This window comes from Nyctibius grandis, chromosome 5 (assembly GCF_013368605.1).
Source record: "Nyctibius grandis isolate bNycGra1 chromosome 5, bNycGra1.pri, whole genome shotgun sequence".
In the NCBI taxonomy this organism is placed as follows: domain Eukaryota; kingdom Metazoa; phylum Chordata; class Aves; order Nyctibiiformes; family Nyctibiidae; genus Nyctibius; species Nyctibius grandis.
The window spans coordinates 44,964,257-44,987,841 of record NC_090662.1 but is presented as its reverse complement, the minus strand read 5'-3'; the positions used below and the strand labels follow the sequence as shown (position 1 = coordinate 44,987,841).

The 23,585-nt window shown below is 43.0% G+C and overlaps 1 protein-coding gene across 7 annotated transcripts in view; it reads left to right on the top strand.

The window, feature by feature from the left end:
- The first annotated feature begins 13,497 nt into the window (after nucleotides 1–13,497).
- KCNC2 (potassium voltage-gated channel subfamily C member 2) overlaps nucleotides 13,498–23,585 on the top strand; it is a 98,773-nt gene continuing 88,685 nt past the window's right edge. For all 7 annotated transcript variants that reach the window (XM_068401375.1, XM_068401382.1, XM_068401380.1 and 4 more), the window contains exon 1: nucleotides 13,498–14,136. In XM_068401375.1, the coding sequence (XP_068257476.1) occupies nucleotides 13,498–14,136 (639 nt within the window). The remainder of the gene's footprint in view (nucleotides 14,137–23,585) is intronic.

Genomic DNA, 23,585 nt, shown 5'->3' with positions numbered 1-23,585 from the left:
GATCTGATGTCTTTTTTTATCTGTCCCATTTCTGGGGGGGTTGCTGGTAGTTCTGCACGTGTTCTTATTTTAAGAGTTTCGGCCAAAGCCCTCACAAAACTCACTTTGGGAGGAGCATGCCATGGGTGATACCTGCTTTACAGTGCTTCACACTTCATGTGGGGAAACCCCAGGCCGTTATAGGGAAGCACAGGTTAAAATTGGAAGCTAAAATAGCAGCTTCAGTGATGTATCTTAAAGCTGTATTCCCTTTTCTTACAACCTCTGTCAAGTAAGTGAATACTTAATGACTCCTATGAATAATTCTGGGGTCCTATGATTTGTCTTGGCATGAATTAAATCCTGCACTCACACTGGTAAAATTATTCCCCTGAAGTCATTTCTTTTGACAATAGTATTTGCCTTGCAGATGCTAGTGATTAACTGCAGGTTTCAGTTGTGAATGCGGCAGTTGTTTTCCTTCACTAGACATTTTTGGATTCTTCTGCTTTCTCAATGTTTCATGACCAAAGGGAACAGCAACAGAGGTCAAACCAATGCTACAATTTAACTTTTTTTTTTTTTCTTTAAAACCAGCATTTTGGAAGTGCCCGATATAACAGCACAGTTTAAACCAAGTTACAATAGTCTGCTTTTTATGGGTTGAATATGATTTTGAGAAATATCTGTTCTAGATAGTATTGTTGTATAGATTCAAGTAACTGTAGGGAAATAAGCACCCAGAAAAGTGTGGTGTTTATTTATTAAAACCAAGACAGCGAGAAGGGAATCAGTTATCAGTGCCAGATAATTAACTTCCCATATCCCTTGTGTTTCTGTTCAGATACTTACCGCTTTTTTCAGACTATGCGATTTCTAAGTTCTCTTTCCAATTTTATCTTGATATGCCTCCAAACTCACTTTTTCGGGAGCATCCTTCTTGGAAATGAGCTTCGCCAGTAGCAGCCATAACCCTAAAGACTTTTCTGAAATTAATTAAAATATAGAGTAACATCCAGCAACAAAAATCCCTGAGGGAGAGGATAGGAGACTGCACAGATAAAAGTAAACAGTAGCTGTGCTGGCATCACTACTCATTAATATTTTTTTGTTCATTTGTATCTTTTGACTCTTCCCTCTGGAATGCCAGCCGTGAAGAAAAACCTACCCAGTAGTATAGGTCAGTGGAAATACCCTTCCTTCACATACAGTCAGAAAAAATCAGTCTGGAAGAGATCTCACAGGGCTGTCTAGTCCATTATCCTATATTATCTGGAAAAAACAGTGTGTCTGCCCTCTTCTCATCTATGATGGAGACTCCACCATATTCCCAGGTAATCCGTTCTATTGCTTCACTGCACTTCATGTTAGAAAAGTTTCCCTACTGATTAACCTGAATCTTTCTTGCTACAGTTTAAGCCGATTACTGTTTCCGCTATCCCATCCTTTCCTTATGCAACAGCTTTGAAATCTATTACTACATCCCCTTTGATCTGAACCCTGGTAAATATGACTACTTAGGAAAATTACATTAACTGGACATGTTCAGTCATTCTCATTATTCTCCCTTAAGTGCCAGCTGGTGTCTTGTTCTGAATGTGATGCCCTAAATTATGCACAAGAAACTGAACCGGAATGTAAGGTGTTTAACAGCAGCTCTTTTCAGGCACTGTATGTAAATAGGCTCTTCTTATGCAACTAATAAATGACACGTAATATAATAATGTATGAACTGCCTTTCACCCTGAAGGAGCAGACCACAAGGGTGCTTTAGACACTAGTGAGGATTACATCAAGATTACTAACTTCTTAGTATTCTTTTTTGGCTTAATTGCATTTTTCTCTCATTAAAATGAAAGGAGTAGTAAAAACAGTAGTAGTATTAGTTCTAAATAATCACGGACTTCAAACTGTTCCTTTGCACTTTTACTTCAAAGACAGTCTTTTGGATAACTTTTTAGATTGACTTGTGGTCTTGGGCTGTAGAGTATTTGATGACAGTAGTTAATGTAGACTGTGCATTCATAACACATAGATATGAGCAGTTTAAAGGTGGAAAAAGATGGTTCTGACCCTTAAAAATACAACCTAGAGTGATAACAACATAGCAATGCTCAGTTTAGACCGAGTTTTAATAGCCAGTTCCTAATATCTATCCTGATAGAAAATGTTCAGAAGCATCGAACAAAAATTGGCATGGTAGATGTCAATGTAGTAATCTAATAAAATGTAAGTGGAGGCTGGTGACATGTCTTTGTGCTACTGGAACTGCATTATGTCAATTCTGTACTGTGAAGCTGAAAGTCCTGTTGCCAAAACAGGACGCGGCGATGCTCTTCCTTTAGGAGAGATGATTGACCGGAGGCCTTTTTGCCCGTCTGTATTCTTGAACCTGTTTTGCCCCAGGGAATGGCTGGGTGGCTGTAGGATGTGAGCTGACACATGGAACCTCCTAAGCTATTTTCAGAATTAATACTAAAAGCCTAGTAATAATAGTAATTATTACTTAGTAATACTAAGCCAAGGAGTTATTAAAAAATGTAAATGAACCTGATAAGTAGTGGCATTTTTTTCCAAGATTAGTGTAATATTCACATTAATTATGATACTGCTAGATTTTAAACTAGAGCTTTCTTTTCTAGAGGAGGGATAGTGATTTTTCAGTCACAGCATCGGGAGAAAGTTAAAGGGTTACACCTAAGATGGCAGCTCTCTTCTCAGAGCATCTCTTTTTGCATTTTGATTTCCACTGTGCTTCTCCTTTTGATTGTGAAACTTTGAGATAGGACATCTGTCAGTTACTGTTTCATTAATGTGTTTTCTAGCTTTGAAGCTCCTGAAAACTAACTGAGCCATAGGATGAGCTGGGCACTTTGCAAACGATTACTTTGGGATACAATCCTTGCCTCAGAAAATGTAAAATCTGGGTTGGAAAAGGTAAGAAAGAGAGAAGAGATGAGGATGGGAGACAGGGAGTATTGTATTAATGATACAAGCAGCTCACATTTAATGTATCCACAAGCATCTCAGGTTGCCTCTTGCTTAACAAATATTAATGATAACAATTTGTAGAATGAAAAGACCATTGAAAAGTCAGAGCAAGTCTTCATCTCTGCATTGGTTAGCAGGAGCTCTAGATAGGTAAGGTTTTAAAATATTATGAGGGTTTTCTTTGTTTAGGCAACTCCCAAATAGAAGATCATTAGATTCCATTCCTTTTTTAGAAAGGTCCTTTGAATCTCCCGTGTGATACTTCTTGACTACAGAAGGTTTTAAAAAGTAATTGTTGCATGATATAGGAGTTCTTCTTCCATTTTGACAATCAACATTTGCTAAAAAAACATAATAGGAAAGATTTTGTTGTTGTTTTTGTGTGTGTATTGTTGTTGTTAACCTCCATCTTGGGGAAAAAGCAGATGAGAACCTGAGTGGAACAAAGTGGCAGTAAGGGACCTCCTCGTGCATGCCTTGCCAGTAGCTGTCTTGCATACTGAAACAGCTTTCCTCACTGTGGCAATGGCAGATTCACTTCTGTCTCTCTGCCAGTCCTGCTAACTGCCGAATTGCAAGCTAAGTGGAAGGGTGAAGGTTACAAAACTGACACCTTGAATTCCCACCGGAGGCTGGCAGTAAGCTTGTACCCACACTGCAGCATGCGTGGTGTGATCTTGAAGTGAAAATATCTTCTTCAGAGGGGTACAAAACTCTCAGCTCATTTTAGCTTGTGTGCTTTCAAGGTATAGGGGAATGAAGAAAGGTGTTACAGCAACCCAGTCTCAAGAAACAGAGCCATGGGTGGCTGTGGCAAGATCTCAGTTAGTCACTGGTGTGAGTGTGCTGCTTAACTTGAGGCAGCTGCCTAGGCACCTCTGTTGTGCTGCTACAGTCCTTAGGCTGTCTGCCTATTCTGTGGAAAAAGCAGCATCTTCCAGACCTTTAGAGGAATGTGTCTTCCTCTTGTTGAATGTGTAAAAGCTTAGGAAAATTACCATAGTTAAACTGACTAGTGAAAGTTAGGAGGGTATTGGGAAAAGCTCTCAAACCTCATTGCTGAAATGTTTACAAGATTAGCATGGACATGGCATGTCCTTTGACGACTAAGTATGATGGCCAATATGACCAATGTGGCTTTACTCTGCACTTAAGTACATAAGCTGACTTATTCAAAGACATGCAGAGACTCAAGAAATCAACTTGCGGTTTTACTTCCTCACTTTATTTTCTTTATACTAAGATGGGCTACGAACTGACAGTTAGCTAGACTGTTTCTGCCAAGACTTCTCTACCTGGCCATGACCTTGCATAGCTCTTTAAGGCTCACTGTCATCTTGCCTCTGAGGAGGAAATGCTACCTGCGGTGTATCTGTTATTTCCCAGCTGGCTCTCCCCTCCCAGGTACAGAAATGGTGCAGTTTACAGCTTATAGCAGAAATCCGTGCCAGCACCTCTAACTTTTGCAAGCAAGACTGAAGCACAAGCAGTGGAGATGCAGTGTTTATCTCTTGAGAATACTGTTCTGTTTCCATGGCAGTAGACAGCTCAGTCCAGATTTGGGCAATCTTGTCTGCAAAGTAGCATAAAAAAAAAATTAGGAGAGAAAAACTTGACTGCAGCTGAATGGAGGCAGTCAAAATTAATCAAGCTTGCATACACTGAGACTGGGTTTGCTATACGAGACTGCAGACTCTATGAAAAAACCTCTTTGCTTCCTGCATAGCTAAGGCATCTGATTTAAAATCTGCCTGCCTCAGTCAGTGAGATTCTGCGTGAGCCTTCTGCCACTTGCACTCCAGGAGTTACCCTTCCGACAGGTAAACTATAACTACTCACAATGGGCAGACAAAACCATTGCAAAACATCATAATTATTAAACTTTGAATCAATAGGAGAGAATGAACTCCTGTTACAAAATCTCTTCTATACAGTGATAGAGTGATCAATTAAATGGCTGTAGCTTCAGGGGTGCCTCAAAAGGTCGTCAGTGCAAACATCTTCAGCAGACAACCTATTAAAGCAGATCCCTTGCCTTCTTAGGGTAGATTTATTATGGTTTCTTACTAAAAAGTAATGAAAATAATGGAGTTTGTTAGTTACAGAAAGGAAGAAAATGATAGATGAGGTAGATTTCCAGTTAAACTTTGGTGGAGCACAGAAACTAGGTGGAACAATGCCAGAGTCATCTGAAAACCCTTGTAGTCCTTTTAGTGTGTTTTCATCGATTTTGATGGCATATGAGGGGAGGATTTGCTGACTTTCTCAGATAAATCACCATCATATGTGGGTTACATATCAAATTTGAAGTGATTTTAGAAGATCTGTAAAAGCTAGCATTAAGTGAAACATAAAAATGCTCCCAGAAAATTTTAGTAAGTGGACCTTTTCTTTTAAAAACATAGACTAGCTGTTCAATAACAGTTTGAATATCGATTGAGGTAGTAGATAATATAATTTACCAAAGGAAAAATGTAAAGGTCTCTTCCCCACCCCACCCCCCCTCAGCCCCAGCATCAAATTATGTCCAACTCAATTTGATCACTTCAGAGACTTAGAAACTAAAGATTGCTTTAAGTTTCTTTGTAAGGTTGTTTAGTGGTACTTGTACAGTGCCCTTGTAAATTGGATGTTTCTTAATAGTCTTTGCCAATGAAATGAAAAGGACAGACGTTTCAGAGAAAACTATGTTGTAGATCTGTTTTTTTTTGTTGTGTGTTTTGTTTTTTTTTTCTTTTCTGAAGAGATTGTTAAAATAGATAATAAGACTTCTGTTTAGACAGATTTAGTTCTTTCAGGGCATGCCCTTCTGTAGCTGAAGAAAACTTTGTCCTGTATCTTCCAGGTGATTGTTGATGACTTGTATTATGGGAGTGCTTAAGACTTTTGAAACAAGATGAGGCCCTCACTATGCTGACACAAAGCTTTATTATTGATGTGTTGTGCAAAAACTTCAGTCAAAATGAACGAGATGGACAAAGAATAGAAAATTCCAGAAATGTTTGGAATAGCATTTCCCAAAATTTTCATGAGGCATGTGTTCCTGTGCCAGGAAGCAGAAGCAAGGTCAGTGGAGGCTAGTGTGTCTTTGTTGGCTCAGATAGCCATGCTGTAGGAGAAGATATGTGGCTTGGGCATTTCCCCATTTTTCCATCTCTCAGTGCTTTCTTATCACTAATGCAAAGATTTACCCCTTTTGAATGATGGAAGCTTGTACCCAAGAGCTGTGACTAGTTTGGAGGTACTGCATTAATTTCCCTGTCCCTCAGGACTCCATATGTTTGACTAGGACATTCTAAGCGTGCCCCGCCCCCCCCCCCCCCCCCCCCGCCTTTTTTTCCCCAGTCTCTGCAAATATATAGAACACCTGGAAGAAGCTCAGTCCATGTATTTACATTCTACTTGAACTAAAGAGTAAACACCTGTTGAAGAGCTCTGTACTGTTCTCACTATTTAATTAGTCTTCTTTACAAAGCCATTATCTTGGTGGCAGGTGACAGTCCCTCAGAAGTGTCATTGTGGGCTGGCAAGTTATGGATGAGAAAGACACACCACTGACTTTTAACTTGAATTGAAGCAAATTTTCAGGATAGATCAAAAATTAATTCCCAATATTTCAGCATGGACAGAGCCTGAGGCAATGCCTCCTTTTATAAGCAGAATATAATATCCTGTATCTCTTGAGAAAATGTGCATCCCACAAATGTGAATCAGCACTCTCAAAGCTACTTGAGTTACAGCAGAAACAGGTGAGTAATCTTTCCACCATCTTGCATTGCTAATACCTCTGGCAGTAGTAATTGGGGGAGCCAAAGGGCACCCCATTATGAATGAAAAAGGCAGTGGCTGTGAGATTCTGGGGCAACACACATTTGGGATCCACTCCTGATTTAGAGGAACAGTGACCACTCTGGAATTGAAAGTGGAGGGTGACAGTTTCTAAGGGATTGCCCCCTCTGACAGCGCAGGTACACTGGTTCTGGGAGTTTGAGGCTGGTTGGAGTAGCTGATTGAATGGAATGGCTCTACCCATGATACATGTGTTCTTGTGGCATCATGGGCAAAACAGTCTTGAGTTGGGGAATTTTCACTTAATTTATTGTCCATTAACACAAACTTCTAAACATGGATTTGGGTATTAAGAAAAAAAAACATAAACAATTAAAAAAAAACACTTACAGGAACACCTTTTCTCCCACTCCCTAGCCTTGGCTTCCCCTGTTTCCATCACCCCTTATACTCAGACCCTCCAAGCTCCTCTCTTGAGGCAACAGAAGAAGTTAGAGTCAGTTGTAAGGGCTTCTCTGCTGCTCTTTACTTCTGAGTGGACTCTCTTCTCCTTTGAGCTGCTCTGTGTTGCTGCTCCAGCGTTGTTCCTCCACAGGCCACAGTCCCTCAGGTATGTCCCTGCCCCAGCGTGGGTCACCTGTGGCCATGGTCCCTCAAGGGTGTCCCTGCCCTGACGTGGGTTGCCCACAGCCATAGTCCTTCAGAGGTACCTCCTCTGGCATGGAGTGCCTCCTCCCAAGAGTGTGTCTTCAGCCATGTCTCCTCCATTTCTTCTCATGCACCTCCTCCATTTCTCTAAACGTGGCTTTTAACATGTCTCCTCTGTGTGTCTTCTCATTCCTCTGTTTCTCTTCCCATATCTCCTGTCCCTAGCAGCTGCTGCCCCACCCTTAACCACGCTGGAGGCAGGCACCAGGGCTCCTGGCTGGCTGAGGCTCTGGAGGGCAGGAGGCTGCTCATGGCAGGTCACAGCTGGCTGGAAATGGAGAGGACTGTCACCAAGCAGCTCACAGCTGCCTCCCTGCAGGCATCCTGTGGTTCTGTTGCCCACACCCTGCTCTTTGCACTCAATACTCTTAGTCAATAAGATCACATTCGAAGGAATGTGGTTGTTTGCCACGGAGGCAATGCTAAGCAGGTTGCTGAACTTGTATGTACTAGTGCTAAGGAGAACTGTTCAGAGAACAGGGAAAGGTGGAAAGAATTTGGGAGAGGAAGAGACAGGACATTGGGAAGATGTCTCCAGAGGGGCCTGGGACATGGAACAGGGTAGGCATGAGTTCCTTGGTGGGGGGGAATCTGAGGGGACACCCCGTGGAAGGAGCCCAGTGCCACCTCAGCCCCCAAAACAGAATTGGCAGATTCTGCACTGGAACTGCCTGAACTTGGTAAGGTCAAAGAAATGGTGTAGCTTGTGATATTGGGTGCTCGTGAAGAGTGAGGTTGCTTTGAAATCTTTTGAGCACCTGTGGGAGGACTGGAGAACAGAGAAGATGAGAACATACAGGTTGGTGTGCTCCAGAGTCTCAACCTACAGCAGAAGAAAATGAGGATTTCTAAAGGAAAGTGCAACTGTGTGGCTCAGAGCTGAGACAGGAGCAGTGTGTGACACAGGGCTGAAGCTGGAGTTGACACATGGTAAAATGGTTCAGTTCCAGCTCTACAGCAATGTCACTTCACAGTCCCCTTCCCAACACCCCTTCCGTTTGAAAAGAGAAACCTGAAGCCTACTTTAATGTACATAAAACTGTACACTTTACCCCTCCCTCCCCACCCTCAGGGAAGGCCATGACTTAACCATGTAGCATGGGTTGTGCTGTGGAGTAGTAATTAGGCAATGCAATTAGTGCTCACCTCTTTTTTACTACTGTCATGTGTCTTCTCGGGAGATCCCAGTCTTGGGTCCCCTAGGTTTTTTTTTGCCTTGATAAATATAACATTACAAGGAACTTTCCCTGTTTTTTATTTTTCGATGAGAGATACCACATTCCCCAGAATTTCACAAAGAATTGAAGATCTGGGGTGGGGGAAGGCAGATGAAACACGCCTGTGTGTATGCAGTTCCTCGTGTGGGGGCCTCCTGCCTGCTGCTGTGGGAATAACAGTAGACTAGTTTCGTGACAGCTTTCACATTTTGTCCATTTTTCTTGTCCAATGTTAGTTTTGTTTATATTTTTCTACAGTAAGACCTTTTTTCACCAGCTCTGTGGTATTGATCAAGCCAAGCTTACATTTCAGCTGTATTAACTAAAAATGCAATTGTGCTTTGGAATTTAAAAATAATGACAACTTTCTGCTGGCTTTGTTTCCAGCCTTGTCCAATTTAACTACACCATGGCTCCTTACAGTTGTATTTCACAGAAATTTACTTAATCTATTAATTCTTTTTTTTTTTTTTTTTTTTTTGCAAGTTCAGCGTAGTGATTCTGACATCACCAATGTACTTCAACATAATGGGGCTGTCATGTTCTGCACGATCTGTAATGAATTAGTACATCTAGTGGTAAATAGTAGAGATGATTATAAATAATGAGGGAGAACAGAAAAATACGTGAAAGAAATAAGTAGAAGCTTAATAAAATGTTAATGACAGTGGATATTTAAAATAATTAGTTCATTTATTTAGTCATCAACTAAACTGATACAAATTGATCATATTTTGTCTATATTGCACTGTCTTCAATTATAATTTTCTATTATAAAATTGTTGTGTTTTTTTTGTTTCCCACTTACAACATCATATGAAATGGTGACCTGCACTAGAAAAAAATGGTGGCTTCTGCCTCTCATGTCTTCTTCAGCTGGGCAGGTTAACCTTCCCAGGGACCCCCTAGTCAACAGGGACAGTACTCCTCCAGAAGGTGATTCAGAGCATGACTGTAACTGGGGTACGCTGTATTTGTCCTCAAATCTGTTTTCCACAAGTCCTTTCTTCTTTTTACTCTTTTATTGTTAGGCAGCTGGTAACCCGATGACTTTACATTGCAGTACTCAATCTTGCAAGAAGAATGATTGCTGCTAGTAAGTAAAATGCTCATTTGGCTTGGGTTTCTGATAGCTGTCTTCACATCCAATTTTATTGCTTTGTCGGTTAAAACAATAACATAGGACCTTTCCTTTCATAATACCTATCCAGCAGGGAAAATTGCTTGTGTATTGCTCAGTGGCATTCAGTTCTTCAAAGAAAGTTCCAAATCCTGAGCTACAGAAATGTTTCCACTTAACTTTTACATGAATATGTTTGAGAATATGTGTAAATAGTATTTGTTTTGTTTCCATTTGCATATATTTTACAGTAAGACTCATTCAGGAGGTGCATTTCTCTCTTACATATGTCTCATGCTTCCACTTCTATTGGAAACTGAGGAGTGCAAAAATTCAGGTCAGTCTCTTGTAGGAGGGAAATTAATTCATAAATGTTACTACAGTTGCCTATGCAGAATATTGTCATTCAAGAAAATGTCGGCTCTGGGAAGTCAATGTCTAATATAATTTCATCCTTCATTGAGAAATCTGCCACATGCTGAAAATGCAAGGAAGACTGACACACAGAGAAATTAATAGCATTATATTTAGTAACAGACATGTTGTAGAATATGGACGTTTTGACATGACTGAAGGACTGTTATATTCTGGAAGAGACCATTCCTTTTCTTACCAATTGGAAAAATTATTTCAGTGGCTTATTCTTCCCCATGCAATAAAAACCCCAGTGTGCTTAAGAAGTCTGAAGCGTAAACAGATTTCTCATAATCCATGCCTTTTTCATGGCGTTGCCATTATGGAGTATGACTGTAAAGATTTTGTTTATGAAATGCCATCCTTGTTAGTCTAAGGTTTCATAGGTTGTTGGGTGGGTTGGGGGGGAGTGTTTTGGGGGGTTTTGTGATTGGTTTTGTTGTTGTTTTGGTGTGGGTTTTTTTGGTGGTGGTTTGTGGGTTTGTTTGGTTTTTTTTAATTTTTGTGGAGAGGAGTGCTTGTCTTGTAACTTGACCAGAGAGGTGGGACTTGAGCAGACAGTGACAGTTCAGAGGGAAGTCTTAGTAGGCTGTGATGTCTAGTGTTTTGGCAGCTACTGCCACCCCATGGTTTTCCATAATGGATGAATGCTGCAGAGCTTTAACATGTTTAATTTCTCCAGAAACCTCTCGCAGGTCAGAGAGAAGGCAATAAATATTCATTTTGGTCTTACCCCCTCCTCTATGTCCCCTTTTCAGAAAAATCCCTTCTGCAAAGAAAAGCAAGTATGGCATGAGCAGCGTTGCTTTGGTTTAGGATGGGTGAGTCCTTTCCACTGGATTGACAACTATGTAATTCAATAATAATTTTGGCTCCTAGGAGTTTTCACTAACTGATTATATCCGTTTTGGCAGGATATATTTAGCTGCTTTTTTTTTTTTTTTTTTTTTTTTTTTTTTTAAACTTCAAAACATACATCTGGAGAAAGCTTTTGAAACCCATTTCTTAAAGTTGCTGCTGGTTTGGGAGTCTGTGTTTACATCATGGATGCCACATACAGACAGATCTGGGTTAAGCAATCTGGTCTAAGCACAGTGTCCTTGGAGCATTGCTTCCAGCAGAGCTTTGCCCTCCCAACGCCAGCAAGTGCCCAGCTGCAGGCTCTGATGTGGAAGGGGGACATTTCAGACACCATTATTCCACTCATTACCCTTCTTCATGCCAGGGAATACCCTTGGTGTGAAGGAAGATTTTTCTTTTGAGGAAGGGGAAAGAGGGATCACCTCTCATCTTGTGTATCTTCTCTCTGGGGCTGAAGGCTTCTTTCCCTTTGACCAACCCAGCTGAAACCAGGCATCAGCAAAACAGGCTGTAGAAAATAACTCAGCTAGCTTGGAAGCAGAGACTTTGGCACAGGCATTGGGCTCCTTTATATGTTATTGGGGACTCTCAACTTCCATCCCCCCTGCCACCCCCAACCTCCAACGTACGAAGTGTACCGAGTATGACGTGTACCCACTGCACTGTACTTGTTTTTTTCCAGCTGCTATAAAAGTTGGATCCCCTCTCCTTGAGCCCTCCCTCGCCGACCCCCGGAGGCCGGGGCTCCCCCAGCGCTGGATCTGGCTCTGGGGGGGTCCCTGGGAGCTGGAGCCCTCCCCGCCGCCGCGGTCAGCCGGCACCCTGCGCATCCCCCGCCCCGCACACCGAGGCTGTGGGCGCTGCGTGACCCAGGTCCTGCAGACACAGCCCTGCCAGGTGAAGGACCCTCTCCTGGGGGGCTGAGCAGCTCCTCTCCCCAGTTACCTGTAGCTAGGCGCTGCTTTTCCTGCATTCCTCCGAAAAATAGCTATTCTCAGTTCCGATCCCTTCCCGCGTGTTTTCCTTAAATGAATCAAATTTACATGTAGCAGGAGCGGAGGCGGTGGTGCCTTTTTCGGAGCGATGTGGTATTTGTTTTTGCTATCGCCTCCCTCCACCCCACAGGGCTGGGAGTGGGGGGCCGAAGGGGTACGGAGGGACGGCTCCCCTGCCCCCGCCCCGGGGAGGAGCTTCAGACCCAAAGAAGGTGCGTTTCCACCTTTGGGTTCGTCTTCCCGAAGAGGCGCAGGGATTAGGGCAGCACCGGTGCCCGGGGTGCCCCGACCCCGCCGCTCCATGGCTCTGCTTTCCGCCTGCGATGCTCGCTGGCAGTCCCGGCGTGGAAAAGGCGGCGTCTCCCTTGTAAAATGAAGGGAGCGGGATCTCCCTGTGGGCGGCGGGAGCCGCTCTTACACCTTTCGGAGTTGAGCATGGAGGGTGCCAAGACAGCTACCTGAACGCGGTGAAAAAACCCCAACAAGTAGTTCTCGCCCGGCAGAGTCACGGAGAGCGGCTGGGAGTCGGCGTTCGCCGCCGCGCACAGCCGGAGCCCGCCGCAGGAGCGGGGCCGCTTCCCCTCCTCGGGCAAAGGTAGCGGTGGGGCGGCAGGGAGGGAGCGGGGGGCTGGCGGGGGGGGGGGGGGGCGAGCGTGGGGAAACCCACGGCAGCCTGGCGCTGCGTCCACCAGATCCCCCCCGACATGCCCGCTCGTCTTCGTGATTTATCTGAGAAAGTCGAGGTGAGCTCCGCGCAGACAGCTGCTCCAAGGGTGTGCCGGCTGCCTGCGCTGCTGGGGGGGCTTGGTCTTTCTTCCCAAAAAGCAACCCCTCCCTCTCAAAATAGAGGTGAGGGGGAGAGGCAAACATCTAATCCTCATTTTCTCCCCCTCGTTAGGCTGTTAGGATAATAAAAGACAGCTGCCCATTAAATAATTAACCGCACACTTTCTATTCCATCACCTCGGTTCACGCCGCCCCGCGAGGGAGAAGGGGGTGGGGACGGTGGCGGATCCGTACGCGGGAGCAGCAGCAGTGCCGTTTCAGTAGCCTGCTTTCGGGGGAAGCGGGGAGAGAGCCCCCAGCTCTGCCCGGGGCAGGAGCGAGAGCTCTTGGCGGGGGGAGCGCGGCGGAGCTGCCCGGCGGTGGGTGGCGCGGGGCCGGCGGCGGGCTGGGCCGGGCGGACTCTCCCGGCGGTGCGGGGCGGCGGGAGATCGGGGGAATGGAGGGGGCTGGGGAAGACGGGGAATAGCCCTCCCCTTCCCCGGTGATGCTTGGGGGGGGCTTCTCCTCGATTTCTTCTTTCCATTTGCGTTGAAGGCAGAAGCTTGTCCCCCGTGGACCTGCCCGCGACCGGCTGCCCTCCCCGCCCATCGCTGCTGCCGCCTCCCGCACCCTCCCCAGTCATGTCCGACCCGGAGCGATGGGGAAGCTCGAGGACAACGAGAGGGTGATCCTCAACGTGGGGGGCACGCGGCATGAGACCTACCGCAGCACCCTGAAGACCCTGCCGGGGACCCGCCTGGCCCTGCTCGCCTGCGAGTCCCAGAGCGAGTCCCCGGGCGGCGAGGAGCCGCCGCCGCCGCCCCTCAACCCGCCGCCGCTGCCACCGGCGGGCGGCTGCCCAGAGCCCGGCAGCGGCTGCAGCCCCCGGGGCAGCGGCGGCGCCAGCGAGTTTTTTTTCGACCGGCACCCGGGGGTCTTCGCCTATGTGCTCAACTACTACCGCACCGGCAAGCTGCACTGCCCCGCCGACGTCTGCGGGCCGCTCTTCGAGGAAGAGCTGGCCTTCTGGGGCATCGACGAGACCGACGTGGAGCCCTGCTGCTGGATGACCTACCGCCAGCACCGCGACGCCGAGGAGGCCCTCGACATCTTCGAGGCGCCCGACCTGCTGACGGGCGAGCCGCCCCTCGACGGCGACGACGACGACCTGGCCGCCAAGAGGCTGGGCATCGAGGACGTGGGGGCGACTGCCGAGGGCAAGGGTGGGCGCTGGAGGCGGCTGCAGCCTCGCGTCTGGGCGCTCTTCGAGGACCCTTACTCCTCGCGGGCTGCCAGGGTAAGCGCTGCCGGCCGGCGCTCCTGCCCGGGGCGGCTGGGGAGGCCAAGGGGCTGCCAGGGGTGCGCACGCCGTGGTCCCCTGCCGGGGAGGCAGATGTGTGGGGTGTCGAGGGGGAAGCTTGCCCCGCTTGGGGTGGGCAGGCAGAGGTGATGCTTTGGTGAGCTGCTGCATAGGGGTGGCATCGGCCCCAATGGAGTGGTGGTGCTCATCCCCTCTGCATCTGTGGGCAGTGAGGGGGTCCTGCTGTGCCGACGTCCCGCCGGGGGAGTGTGCATGGGGTGAGGTGGGAAGCTGTGCCCTGAGGAGCCTGTGAGGGAGTCACGCTTACCCTCTGGCTTGGGTGGGGTGCGGGGGTGCTGCTTGCTGGGGGACCTGTTTGTGTGGGTGCAGGCAGGAACAGCCCCAAGGTGCCCTTGTCCTTTCTGAGGGCTCACATGGAGGTGCCTTTGGCTCTGGGGCAGCTGGCCCTACTGGGAGGCCATCATCCCTCCCCCAGCTGTCAGAGGTGTCGGGTTTGGGGTGAGGTGGTGACAGCGATGCAGGAGAGCCACCTCAGCCCTTTCCCAGCTTCATTCTGTCTGCAATGGGAGGTGATCCGAGTTCAACAAAGTAAGTGTGACAGAGGTCACCCTGGTTCTCCCTCCATTGGTTTCTCAGGGTGACCGTCACTGACTCTCTGACAGGGTATGGGTACGAGGCAGTAAATGATCTTACTAAGTTTCTGTTATTTAGATAGGGATTTTTGGATTTTGACTCTGACTACTTTCTGCTTTTGAGTATGATTTGGATTTTAGTTCCCTCTTTTAGTTGCTGTTGTCAGTGGTGATGGGGGTTCACTTTCTAATTTCAGGGCTTTGGAGCAAACAAATGGTTGTAATTCCTTTGAGGCAAATATACAGTGGTGCCTCAAATTTAATAGTGAGAAAAGCAACCACCAGCAAATCCTCCCTGCAATACAAGAAAAAAAAGAACTTGTAATTGGAAATGTTTGATTTTAAAATGATAATAAGTGTTCTGCAACATATTTACTAGGATGCCCTGTGAAGTGTTCAGAGCTAAGCCTCATCCTGAAAAACTGTGGTTACGGTGGGTGTCGTGTCCCGATTAGTCCTACTGATTTCACTGGCAGTCTCATAGATGTGACCGTAAGCGTGTGGTTAAGTGACTTCCTGAACTGTACCCAATGGCCTGATGCAGTTTCTGTGAAAGTTAGTAACTTCTGTGAGCTTAGCGAGGTAAGTTAAACATAAAGTAAAATTTCTCGGTTATTACTGTCACTTGCTGAGTGCCAGTATTGTTTATGTTTTTGGAGGTTGCCCACCAATTTATTTTCCCTTGACAGCTGGCTCTAGCTGATGCTTGAGATACATTTATAATACAGGATCGGATCTGAAGAAAAACTGCCAGAAGTGTCTATCTTTGCTCATCAATGACATACCCGTGTTGCTTGCATCTTAGCTGTCTGAATCCTAAAGAAAATCTGGCTGTCAGTTACCTGACAAAACAGTAGTGCACGTGGTGATTGCTCTGCAGGTTGTCTTTCACCTACTGTTTCGTGAAAAGTTGCTGCCAGTGTTGAATCTGCAGCTTTTGTGATAGGGAATCTTTCCACTCAACTTTGCTGGAGAGCTGAGGGGTACGGAGTAAATGTTAAATGAAAGGTACCAGGAGAAATAGGAAGGTAGGCATGCTGATTGCAGTTGCGCCCTGGAGTTGTTGCTGTCACTTGGCTTTTCAGTCCACTTCGGCTCACTCTTTGGCAGAACTTGTAGGCACTCGCTTTCCATATTTTTCATCTGTACTAGACCACCCTCAACCGTCAGTGGCTCGGGTAAAGATATTTCGAGTTTGCAAAATGAATGCTGTAATTAACACTATAATAGAAAATTGCAACATGGCAATATTAATCTCTTAGAAGATAAGGTATTTTTGTTTTTATAACTTAAAAACTAGTTTTAAACATTATATTCTGATTTCAACACCAGGCAGCCAGAACAAGGCAGTGTCAGAGCCGTAACAACAGTGTCTAAATCAGTGTTTTCATTTTCTTCAAGGCTGCTGCTCTGTACCTTGATCTTTCAGGTAGGGAGACAACTTTGAGAATTGCTGGCAAGTTTTGAAGCATCAAGCAAATTTGTATTTAAGGACTAGCATGCACTTAGTGAGCACTCTTGAACACAGTAATTTAAAGAGATGGTAACCTTAGTTTGTAAATGAGACATTACTGTCAATTCAACATTTTCCCACACCTGAAACAAAGACATCATTTTCTGAGTATTATGGCAAATACACTTTTGTTTTATGTCAGCTGAAATGATGACTAACTCCAAAAACATTTGAGTGAAATCCTGGCCTTACTGAAATCAAGACAAAACTCTGTGAATATCAATCTTTGCCTCATAGTGTTACCTACTGACTCATACACTGCTTAGATTATGGTGAGGCTGCTTAGTGGTAAACTTTCTTAATAACTGTGGTAATTATTTTTTTAGCATTGCTGCCCGATTTAACTTTAGCAGTGTCTTTTCTGGGAAGTCTGATGATGATCAAAACGGGATATTTTCTGTTAATGAAGTGGTACTTAATATTTGTGATTTTCTTTATCCTAAACTGTGATCTCTAAAAATAGAAATTTATAGAAATTCAAATATAAGTTGCTATGGTAACCTATTGGGGGATAGTGCACGCACAAGATTATTCTAGCAAGGCCATCCAGTGATGTTATATAAATAGTGGAACTTGTTTGTTGACAAGAAGGTTTACTTTATTTGAGATTCTAAAAAAAAAATTCAACTTTCAGTGTATGCAGTTTGATATTCAGATAGTGACAACTACTAAACATAGTTTTGGTAAATACAAAATGTAATCCATGCACCTGCAATTGCTTTGAAACCTGCAACGCTTTCCTTTGTTTCTCAAGTTCAGGAGTTACGTCTGAATATTATTTCTGTTTTCAATTTTATCGTTTTGGGTTTCATAGACTGTGAAATGAAATTAAAGACTGCAGTGGTACTCCTTTCACTCCAGGCTTAATAGAGCAATCATTCACAAACTGCTATTTGACAGAATGCTATTATGGAGATATGAAAAGCTACTGGTATAAGATACTGTCATAGGAGGAGAAGCGTTGGGCAACTGAATCTTTCTGTGCGTTGGTTTAAGCATCTCTGAAACACTTAACCTGATTCTTATCTGAATCAAACATACGTATTGTGAGTTTTTCTAGTTGATACCTGAAAATTATTTTGGTATCCTTTGATGTCTCGTAACTGCAAAGCACTGATTATGCTTTAGGAAAGTGCAAAGACACGTCTAAATAGTTTGAAAGAAAGTACAGGAGGCATAATTAAGCACTGAGTTTAAAAGAGTGTCTGCAGATGCCTAGCAGGACCTAGAATGTCAGCACTAGTCTCAGATGTCATATTTCAAATTAATTAAGCTTTTAAGGCCTTTTACTTTTGAATAATAGTTGAAACATGATGCTGTTTAAAGAAGTAATTAGTATTTGTCATTGATTTTTCCTAAGGATTATGGATTACTCACGTACTTAGTTCAGGAACTCAAAAATGGCCCTGGGATTCACAAAGTTCATAGCTATATATCCTTCACTTTCTGAGAAGACTGTAAATCTGTTGATGGATAAGGGGATGGTGCCTGCAAGGTTGGGTAGCTCAGCAGCGTGGGACTCAGTGTGGCCCAGGGCACTCGAGTCGGCACTGCCTTCAGCACCCTTGCCATTTTCAGCAGCTGAAGGCAAGTTACACAACTCCTTTGCTGTACGATCTTTATCTATAGGAAAGATCATAATTACTTGGTTTACAAGGGAAGGATAAAAACTAATTAGCCAGTATTTGTAAAGTTTGCTGTAAGTATTCACTGAAATGCAAATAAACCCACAAAAGCCTTGCAGTCTAGGCATCAAGATACTTATGCCTTGCAAGTGTTCTTAAAAATACTGATCTTATGCTGCTTCATCGTGACATGAGGAGCTGGACTTGACCAGTGAGCAGTATTGTTGGATGGAAGTACTTTGAGCAGCCTGGTCTAGTGGAAGGTGTCCCTGCCCATGGCAGAAGGGTTGGAACTAGACAATCTTTAAGGTCCCTTTCAGCCCAAACCGTTCAATGATTCTGTGATCTACAGCTTTACGTGAAGTTACATTGTCAGAGACTCCTTTCAGTGTCCCGTAACATCTACACCAGCTTTGAACATTCGGTGGGGTTGATTGTAGGAAGAGTCAGCTGAAATCAGTGAGATGGGAGAGGGAGAAAGTGTGATTTTATAGATCCCCTCGAAAGGCTAAAGCTACAGAAATCATATTGGAGAGCATTCTTATCAAAGATAATTTATGTTGTTATTAGGTGGCTTGTTTATGTTTTCTCAAAGTACCTAGATACCTGTCGTGTACTGTGGAGAATGACTAGAATGGGTTATATTTTTAGGGCTTTGGCTGTTTGTAGTACAAGATAATTTTTATTTTTGGTGAAGGCAACGCAGCTGGGATAGTCTGAGATACTGTGAATGGAGTGGTGAAGATATGTTAAACTCAGAATGTATGTTTGTAGATTAATAGCTAATAGCAAAGTTTATTTGCTTTCTTAACAAATAGAAAGGCCCTTTGATTTATAAGTGGCAATCTTTACTCTCTGCCTTTTATTCAACAACGAAAGCAAGTATACTTTAGATTTTACCATTTAGTAATTTTTGAGTTATGCAGACATCTATCTGAAAATGATACAAAGAAAATAGTAAAGGTTGATAAAGAAACTGCAAAGAGGGTATTCCTTTTGCTATGTTGGTAATCCAAGTGCTGAATTTAATTTTTAAGTGGGAAAAGAGCCCATTAGATTAAATTGGTGAAAACCAGTTATTCTGCTTGAAGCATTTAGCCCATGGGAGCTGTCGTTTTTAAAGAAACTGCAAGATTTTTTCCTAATGACAAAAATCATAATGTATCACTGTTACAGATATTCGTACACTATGTAGCCTGACTAAATCACATTGTAAGTAATTTTTATGAATTTACTTCTGGCATGCTGGCTTTTAGAAGTCTTAATTGGAAATTGTAGCTTAATACATGATGTATTCAACACAAACTAGTTTGATCTGCCTTAAATGTAGATGGTCTCTGATGGTACTGACATATTGGTGAGGTAAAATCAGCAAGATTTCTGCCTTCTGAACTTCTGCCGTTTCCGCTACAGCTGTTCTGCCTGATGCTGCTAGTGTTTCCATGGAAACAAGCCAGCTCTTGCCTTCCTCTTCCCATTGAAAACAGCCTTCTTGCTGTCACTTACTCATCTGGGAAAAGCATTTTGTCATGGCGCTGACATAAATGCCACAGAGATGATCTGTCCTGTCGTTTCAGAAATAGATGCTGTTACGTATGTGCACATGCATACAGCCAGAATCATCTTCCAATGACTCTAAAATAATTCAGTTAATGGACTTAGGCTGAATTTGCTTTGGTGTAACTGGAAGTGGAAATTAGCTTAACATACACGCCTCGTTCCCTTCCTTTATGTAGTTAATACACAATGTGCTATCTGTCACGTTTTTTTTTTACAGTAGTAAGATTCTTAAATGGTTTACTCTGGGGATGGGAACTGATCTTCAAACTGATTAAGATGGTGGTGGGAGGAACAGTTCCCAGCTTCTGGTGAATATTGTACAGGTTTCAGTGCTACCATCAGATGAGGTATCGCATTATCATGCCATTGTCACATGATGCAGTCAGGATATGAAAAAAAGTGATGTAAGAAAAATGGTGTCTTCGAGGTCCCTATATTCTGAAAGTGTCTGGTGCTTAGTCCAAGGTAAATGTACCATCAATACCCCGTGAAGAAGTCAGCATGTTTGCTTGTTCTGGTGAATTTGTGTTGAGTCATTATCAAAGAAGTTCAGAACTCCGACTGATCCCAAATCCTTGATTAGTTTACTTCACTGTGGGAACTTCAAGATATTTTAAGGGAAGTTTGTGGAAAACTTGCTTGTCCTTTTTTCCCCTGAGTGATCATTGGCAGAAAGTGACTGTTCTCTTCCTATGAAGTTACCTTGCAATTGGGGTAGAAGGATCAGAGAAGAGGAGAGGCATCCCTGTATACATTTTTAATATTTTAATAATCTCTTATGAAGTGCTGTCCAGTGGTTTTAAGATGGAAGAGACAAGTTCTTCTCATTATCAAGTGCTGTTTCAGCGCTGTTCATTTCTCTAGGGATGACTCCTGCTTGTCCTGCACTTCAGACTCTTGGCTCATCTTGGGGAAAGATGGTTTCCTTCAGCCACAACTGTGAAGAAAGGGTTTATGCTCTCTGTATTTAGCACCTGATGAGGGTAGTAGGTCCCCTTTTAATTCTCTTTACTAAACTCTTCTTTAGACCCCATTTCTGGCAATATGATTTACATAAGCTTATTGATTCAGTGTAGAAACTTGTGGGGATTTCTGCAGGTTTTTTTTTTTTTTTAACTCTGAGTAAAGTAGGCAAATAAAATATAGATATGGTAGTATTTGGAATATCAAACTATTGGTTATCATTCTGCTTAGTATATTTCTTACAGTGATGCAGTTCTTTACATACACTCGTTCTTTCACAAGCATACACACTTTCCAGTATAAATGAATAATTGCATAGGAATAAAAATTTGTTTTTAAAGCAATGCTAAGCAAGATTATTCAAGAATTTTATGTGGAGAGCAAATAGGGGAGCTATGTCCACTCTTACTTTCGTGTGCTTTTATTTCCAAAGAGCCTTTCTCCTGGTGCAAGGGCTGAAACGTGAGATTTTTCACACATCAGAAATAATTTAAAGTGGTGAACACAATATACAATTGTGGAAATGTGTACAAACGTACTAATGTAAACTCAGCATTGGCAATATTTATCAACATGATAAAAGGGATTCAAGTTGTAGCGATGACCTGGTACATTTTCTTCCCTATCCTGACATGCATGTGTATATGTTGATATAACTAAAAGGTAGTTTTGTCAGAGCGAGCTGTAGAAATAGCTGTAGAGAACGAACATGAAATCACACTTTTTTTTTTTTTACTTCTACAAATGTGTTTTATTAACATCTTTGCTGGTACTTTATGATGACTAACGCACTTTTGAAGGAAAAACTCCACTTCCATCTGTTAATCAGTAGTGTTAAAAATAGAATGCCATCTAATCACATGAAATACTATTTCTTGTGATTTGTGATTTGCTTTACAAAATTTTTAACTGAAGTGGTGACTTGATGCTTGAAAACCAAAGTATCCAATTATATGTTATAATCATGTGTTGTTTTTTCCCCCCTGCCTTTAAGTTGAAAATTTTGAGATGTTGCTGTGGTTTTGGTCTTTTACCCGCAGGTTAATTATTACAATGGTGTAATAATTCAGCCCTTTCTTATTATAGACAGCCTTTTGTAGTTTCTTAGTGTTTCTAGGTGACCCTTAGATATTGGGTCTTTGATATGCCCCTGCAAAATGCTGTAAACAGAGAACAGTCTCTTACCCCAGTGCTGAATAATGTGGTAAAGTTCATTAATATGCATTAAATATACCACACAATATCATCTAGTCTTATTTCTGAAATAAGCATAGTTTCTTAAGTGTTTACGTTTTCATTAGCGTGTGGCATACAAAATTATATTTTTTTTCCTGTGCCTAGTCTTTGGAAAAGGGGAAGTATCCCTTGAAGTTTGTGGGTTTGGTTTTGATAATATGTAGAGTACTAGCTGTATAGCAGTAATATTCTTTTTAACTGTTTAATCCGTATCCTAAGAGAAATAATTCTTCTTTGGGAATGACTTCAACCACACTAAAATGCTTGTTTTGATAAAAGCACAAGGCTACTCCAATACTAGGGGTCTGATAGTACATGGGAGTTCAGAGCAACAGAATCAAATGCTGAAACTCAATTAATGGCTGAGAAAATTATTTTTCAGTGAATTGCACTGGAGAAGGTGAAGTTCAGTAGAGTGAAAAAGAGGGCTGGAGAACAGTGCTGTGAAATGCTGCGTACATGTTGCAATAATGAGGAGTGCAGGCTGAGCTCCTGACGATTTTGCAAGGGAACTGCGTTGGTGCCTGCTGCAGGGCTGAGTGAGAGTGCTTAACCATCCCCAATGGCATCCTGCTGGCGGGTGCTCTGAAGTAGAGGGAAGAATAATGCCTTCTAATCATATTTCTGTTGGCCTACTTAATTTTACTGCTCAAATAATGCAGTAAAAAAAAGGGGATTTGTATTTTAGTTGGTGATTGTCAAATATAGTGCAAAGTAGAGCCTAGGTACTTTTTAAAGGAGGTTGGGGATTGTTTGCTGGTTTCTGTGCCCAAAGCTTTAAGCAAACATAGTCATCTCATGGTCTCTTTTTTTTTCTTTCTTTTTTTTTTCCAATCAGTGTATCTATGGTGGGAGTAAACTGGAACTGTGTAGTCATTTAGATATATGCAGTAATGAGAGGAAATCCTTATAATATATTGATAATTTTGTTTGCAGAGCAGAGTTGGAAGAGGCATATATCTCACACCTGAACAATATGGAAAAAAAAACAACTTTGAATTCAGTAAGGAAACATTGTCCATTTTGTGAACTGAGGCAGGGTCTACATGGCAGAAGACTCTTCAGTCACATTAGTAAAAATTGCTTTGTAGGACATGAACACAAAGAGATTGAATTAAAGTAGAGTTTGGCACAGATACAGTTTGTCAAAGTTTTTCCTCCAAAATGTACCATTAGCTTTTCTGAAATAAAAGGTTTCCAGAACTTAATATACCCAAAACAGTGTAATTCTCCATCTTTCTCACAGATTGCTGAATGTTTGCAAAGACATTTGGCATTCGGCCTGTGCAGTTAAATTCTGGCACAACAGAGTACAGAGTCTTAAAATGAGAAATATTGGTCAATCTTTACTGTTGGCTCTGCTACCAATTCGATCTGCAGTACATTAGAAAGATTGTTAAATATTTTCAATGATCTCTCGTTGACTCCTGGTTGTGTTTTGTAGCTGCTTTTGAAGTATAGATTGCTGGTGAGCCTTAGCCACCAGATGTGGGGAGAATGGTTAAGCTTTCAGGCTGTACTTCTAGGGGGTACATTTTATAAGACTTCTAAAAAAAGGGAAAAAAGGGCAAGATCCCAAAGGAATGCCCAATGTGAGCAATACTTATGGTAGCACTTAATTTTGTATTTCAGGAGCATTTGCATTGATTAGTAAAAGCTACTTGCTATTCTTTGCTGCTTTTTAATATGCTAATTAGTTGTGCTCAACTATATAGATGATCAGTATTGGCTGAGCACACAGCGGTGTTGTAATTCAGTTACTGTAAATTTTGGTAAGAGATTTTTTCCAAAGGAATATGTAATACCTGTTCCTTAGTTCTGAAGTAACACCCATCTTTGTGTCCTGCTTCTTGTGTATAAGAACTCTAGGTGTGTGTTTTCCCTATAGAGATGAGT